This window comes from Ciona intestinalis, unplaced genomic scaffold (genome assembly GCF_000224145.3).
Source record: "Ciona intestinalis unplaced genomic scaffold, KH HT000113.2, whole genome shotgun sequence".
In the NCBI taxonomy this organism is placed as follows: Eukaryota; Metazoa; Chordata; class Ascidiacea; order Phlebobranchia; family Cionidae; genus Ciona; species Ciona intestinalis.
Genome location: NW_004190435.2, coordinates 17534 through 23156, shown reverse-complemented (window position 1 = coordinate 23156; position 5623 = coordinate 17534). Strand labels below are relative to the sequence as shown.

Genomic DNA, 5623 nt, shown 5'->3' with positions numbered 1-5623 from the left:
CTCAGCCATATAGGAAAAAAAAAAACAATCTGTAAGCGGGCACGAGGTGTATGAAACAAACACCCATGTTATAACGACTGTCATTGCATCGCCATGTAAAGATAAATAAGTTACATACATGGTAACAGTAGTTCATATAGTCACATAGATAATGTCTATAGCAAGTTGCATGTAAAACTATATCAAGTTAGATTGATCCACCTCATAGAAAGCAAGTTTGGCGTCCTCACTTGTACCAACAACAACTTTAGCTCTTCGTTTAATTGAGCCATCTTTGTTCTTCTGGATATAATACAAGTCCAGGGTCTCTGTGGGATAAATATGACAACTATTACGATTACCAACCAATATTAAATATTAACCATAAACTTTGTAAATATAATGTTTTAAAAATATATTATGTTGCAACCCAGTCTGCAATACATAACCAGACACTAGTAAAGAATATATAGTTTTGTTACAGATTAGGCTGGTGGAAAGTGTTTAAGGTTGGTGGTTAGAGGTTAGCAGACAACGTAGGAAAGGACACTAGCACCAAACATGGTGCTAGTGAAGAATCTCCCCCCCACCCTATTTGCTAACCACTAACCCCTAGGTTAGGGGGTTAGGTGTTGATGGTAAGGGGGTTAGTGGTTATAGGGGTTAGCAAATAAGGTGGGGGGGGAGAAAGATTCTTTACTAGCACCTCAAACATAACTTAAACATGAACTTTATTTTACAATTTATTAGCTCTGGCAGTTATTTAGTAGTTAGCAATAATAAATGCATTTACTAAACCTACGGTAGTTACGGTAGCTAATTAAATATACAACACCAAACTCAACCACCTGCGTCCAGTGAATACGTTCTACATTTTCGCTTAAACCCAAATCTTGTGTGCGATGTTTCAAACTCCGCCGGTATTTCGCCGGTTTGAAAAAACTTGACTATTTTATCGTAATCGTTTCTATCCATTTCGTGTTAGAAGGTCTTGTCAAAATTCGAGTTTAGAGTTTGCTAATAAATATCGCTAATATTACTGCAAAAATAACAACGCGTTAAAGTAACTCTAATATTAAACTTAAAACATTTTCCGACGCATTTTATTGATAGAATAAAACTGACGAAGTCAATTTGTCATAAAAGTGATTAAATTTCAAGATTTAGGTCGAAAATATTGAATTTATTGCAAAATTTGACGAAACATTATTTCACGATAGATGCCGCATATCTTCACGATCGCAGGAATGACGTCTTTTCCCTACTGCGCATGCGCGTCACGCGCTATTGAGTAAGACAGGGGTCGAATTAGTTAATACCAAAAATACTTTTTAAATGCCTTTGCTTAGGTATTGGCAAACTTTATCATTTCTTAACCCTATTATATTCTATATGGGTAAGGTTCTACAGCAAGGCCAGAGGGCTTAGGATATAGGCCAGATTTGGCCGATTGCTCAATCCTATGTACACAATAATTCTCACAAACCAACACATTTGGTCATTTATTTGCTCAAAAGGCAGCATATTTGGCAGTGGATATTAGGGATAGCACAATGAAGGTATTATATGAAAAATAACAAGTAAAACGAACATTATCACACAGGTAGCGAAGGATTCTATTCTATATGGGTGAGGTTTTATGGCCAAACAAGCTGGAGAACCTGACATTACCGCCAGAGTTGGCTCATTCACCAATAGTGAAACAATCAGTGTCCATAATCTTCTATATAACTTCAACAGATCATTTTCCTGCTAGCCGCTGCACTGACATGGCAAACTTCCACATCAACACCAAGTTCCATCAACTTATGAATCCAAACTCTCTGGTTGGTTGAAAGCCGGTCGTTAGGTCCTTTCACTTCAACTAACTGGATATAAATGCAATTGTGTTTTAATTGTCAGCCATACATTAACTTAACTGGGAAATGAACATAAATTAATTACATTGAGGATAAAATTGATTAAAACAATGAGAAGAAGTGAATTAGCATCAGAAGAACACTCCCCATATGCCACTATGTAAAATAAATAAAACAAAATAAATTAAAAATTAAAAAAGTTTATAAGAAGAAAGTATGAATCTGGCGCTACAGTAAGTATCCCTACTGTATTTTTTTACACGAGAATCGCCCAAATCTATGAGCACCAGAACAAGGTATGGTTCGCTGAGTTTTTTACAGTTTTGTAAGTACCTTACCTGAGCGATCTTTCTAACCACTGTGCAACAATAACCACATCACCTTGTATGAAATATCATTCCAAACAACCAAGTCCGGCAATCCACTCCTAGTGTGACGGAAATCCTTCACCATAGTCCCAAGTATTCCGCTCAATGCTTCCCCACCTATGCATTTCACCAATGACTGGAAACAAAGGAAATATTATGAAGTGGGTTTCAATGCACAGACAAGGAATGGAAGTTAGGAAAGTTATAATACGGATGTTTTGTTTCATACACCTCATGCCCGCTTACAAGTTACCATGTATATAACTTGTTTATCCTCGCATGGCGGGGCAACGATAGTCGTTATAACACGGGTGTTCTGTTTCATACACCTCATGCCCGCTTACAAGTTACCATGTATGTAACTTGTTTATCCTCGCATGGCGGGGCAACGATAGTCGTTATAACACGGGTGTTCTGTTTCATACACCTCATGCCCGCTTACAAGTTACCATGTATCTAACTTATTTATCCTCGCATGGCAGGGCAACTACAGTTGTTAAACCACGGGTGTTCTGTTTCATACACCTTGTGCCTGCTTACAACCCTGAACACAATAGGCCATCCTTCAGTCATAATACAAGCATTCTAACCACTTTACCACAGCTTTGGTGAACTATTGTTATGGCATTCTGACTCAAACAAACAAGAGCCCATACCATTTGGTTGACATTTAACAATCCTAACTATTATTATGACATTTAAATAAGGAAATAATGAGGCCAACCCACCAAAACTTGTTCCAGAGATGCAAACCTTTCCCAGTTCAACCCCGAGCAAGCCAAGCCGTTATATTTGTTCCATATCTCGCTTATAAAGTCAACTACTATAAAGTCATCATTATTCCAACTGATGATGTCATCAAGCCTCCTGTCAATCAAATCCTTGCGATGCTCGTAGAAGTGATCGGTGTATAAGTCAAGAGGGTGCGACTGTCGATGGATGGATGAAGTTGTTTATTTCTAAAATGGCTTTAGGGGCCATGGCCAGTGGTTTGTCAAAGGTTATAAGTTCCAGGGCAATTGCTACCATTTTGGGCGTGTGTGACACAACAACTGGCTCCAACTGAGTGGTTGCTAATAGGTTGTCAAAATTATCAACCATACAGAAATACAGTCATCCACAAAGACAAAAAGTTACCTTTGTGCATTTAATTAAAATGTTTATGAACACTTTGAGAATTACCAAGGGTTTGGGTTGAAGGTGTATAAATACCAACTATAGAGAACAACACAATGACAAATGGGTATCCACACACCTGGTATCTTGTTCTAAACACATCCTTTACACCAGGCATGAATATAATATCCCACATCAATAAACATAATAAACATGAGAAAGTTCCCCCTTCACCATGAAGACCTTGGGCGTATCCAGCTTCTCTGTGTGAGGGGTTTATTATAAATATGTTTTGTGAGGGTTTGGTTTATTATAAATATGTTTTATATAATTATTATGATGATAAAGATTAATTCTTGTTTCAATCTGTCATCCCTGTGTCTGTGCTTATTAAGGCTAGTTATTGTAGTAAGGAACGGAGCAGCAAGAACTAATGCGATTAAAGAACAGCAGCTATTATATTTATCAATATTTACATTATTTTTCTGTGAATTTAGAGTTCTGTGAATTTAGGGTTTCGTAAAAGGGTGGTAAGAGCTAAAACTTGCAGCTAAGCGTCATTAAAGTTTTTTTTGCATATTTTTGCTACAAATACAATTAAAACATGTTGAAACACATCTCTATATGACATCACAATCCACATAGTTATGACATACTTGTAATGATCAAGGACAAGCTCTTCCACTGAACAAAGTAGAATATCGTGGTTACCATCGTCGTTGTTTTGTTTCATAAATCGAGCTTTGCCTGTTTGCATTCGCTTTGGTAGAAGGCGACCGATGATTGTGACCTAGTGTTTGTGGGGTTTATATGAATGGTGTTAGGTTAAAATAAATGTTCAAATTGACTATTGGCACGAGATATCATGTCATTGCCCCAACTTGTAACTCGTAAGCGAGCACGAGGTGTATGAAACAGAACACCTGTGTTATAATGAATGTCGTTGCCCCGCTATGCGAAGATAAATAAGTTACATATGTGGCAACTTGAAAGCGGGCATGAGGTGTATCAAACAGAACACCCGTGTTATAACAACTGTCAATGCCCCGCCATGCAAGGGTAAATAAGTAACATACGTAACTTGTAAGCGGGCACGAGGTGTATAAAACAGAAAAAACGTGTTATAAAGACTGTCGTTGCCCTCAGATAAATACATACCTCTTTCGGTGGCGTGATTGTTGTCTTCTTGATGACATCATCGATGACATCATCAACCTCCACTTTCTTGGACGACTTTATCTTCCTCGCTCGATCTCCGAGCGCGATGCGGTGGCCCACCCTCACATAAGGGTCAACCACACCATCCTGTATCACTTGTATTGATCCTTCAACATCATCCAAGTATTGATCTAGGATCAACGAGAGACGCTCGTACCAATATCCTCTGTGGAGGGGGGGAGCTTATGTTAGCTGTCGAGTTATGTCAGATGGCAGATACATATGGTGTATTCATGCACTTCAACAAATCAATGGCACGATTTATCTCATAAAATTGTAAAACATTTGGGTCACAGACTTTTTCTACGAGAACAGACAGATTTGCCGGATAATATGTAGATTGTAGTGTGTTGTATGCCAAGAATGGGAATAGATTGAGCAAGATATCATGAAATGTTTCGTCTCTAAGCACGAAGCAATTAGAACAACAGCAGATGTAGATACATGTGAAGTCTGATTTATGTGAAGTCATTCACCTTAACCAGCAGTCTTAACCAGAGTCGGTATTATAAACATAAGTTATTTCATGTCGCTCATAGAAATCACATAGCACACAGCAAATGGGGCTAAATTGATTTAGTGACGCGCATGAATGGATTACCGAGACGCATGAATGAATTAACTATTCCCTGTTAACCGCCGCATAGACATAATATAAATATGTACATATAGATATTTTATGTTTTAAATTAAATTTAATATATTTTATGTTTTTAATACAAATACAGGATGCAGATTAAAGAAAAACAAATTTTCAAGTAGTTGTGTAGATTTATTAAAGCTTAAAAGTGACTTGCAGTTTTTGAGTTCTACAAATAAACTGCGACTTAGCAGAAAAATATGTTTAAAAATTCCCGTTGCTAGGGTAAACAATCGGCGAAATTAGCCCCATTTGGTTGCCCTGTAAGATTTCTATGGTGATGAAATAACTCGTGCTCATATACGGACTCTGGTCTTAACTATTTAGCAGGAGCTTTACCCACAACACATATATATACCCCTTATATACACGAGCCTACAAACCAGCAACTTACTTTCTCGAGCAACAAATCTTCTGTTTCAGCAGAAGCTTCAAGACATCGG

The 5623-nt window shown here is 37.6% G+C and overlaps 1 protein-coding gene across 1 annotated transcript; it reads right to left on the bottom strand.

Moving 5' to 3' along the window:
* Window positions 1-1460: 1460 nt before the first annotated feature.
* LOC100175556 (fanconi-associated nuclease 1-like) lies at window positions 1461-5617 on the bottom strand. Its single transcript, XM_018815874.2, has 7 exons — window positions 5575-5617; window positions 4481-4706; window positions 3979-4112; window positions 3462-3585; window positions 2935-3135; window positions 2220-2342; window positions 1461-1847 (listed from the first exon to the last, which is right to left on the bottom strand). The coding sequence occupies exons 3-7, from the start codon at window positions 4077-4079 to the stop codon at window positions 1713-1715; spliced, it is 684 nt and encodes a 227-aa protein (XP_018671419.1). The 5' UTR covers window positions 4080-4112; window positions 4481-4706; window positions 5575-5617; the 3' UTR covers window positions 1461-1712.
* Window positions 5618-5623: the final 6 nt, after the last annotated feature.

Bases quoted from the DNA above. Each gene is read 5' to 3' on its own strand.
- LOC100175556 (XM_018815874.2), bottom strand. From the start codon at position 4,079: ATGCAAACAGGCAAAGCTCGATTTATGAAACAAAACAACGACGATGGT. The intron at 3,586-3,978 runs GTATGTCATAAC...CCCCTCACACAG, and splicing joins CTTGTCCTTGATCATTACAA to AGAAGCTGGATACGCCCAAG. The intron at 1,848-2,219 runs GTGATGTGGTTA...ATTTATATCCAG, and splicing joins GGAATGATATTTCATACAAG to TTAGTTGAAGTGAAAGGACC.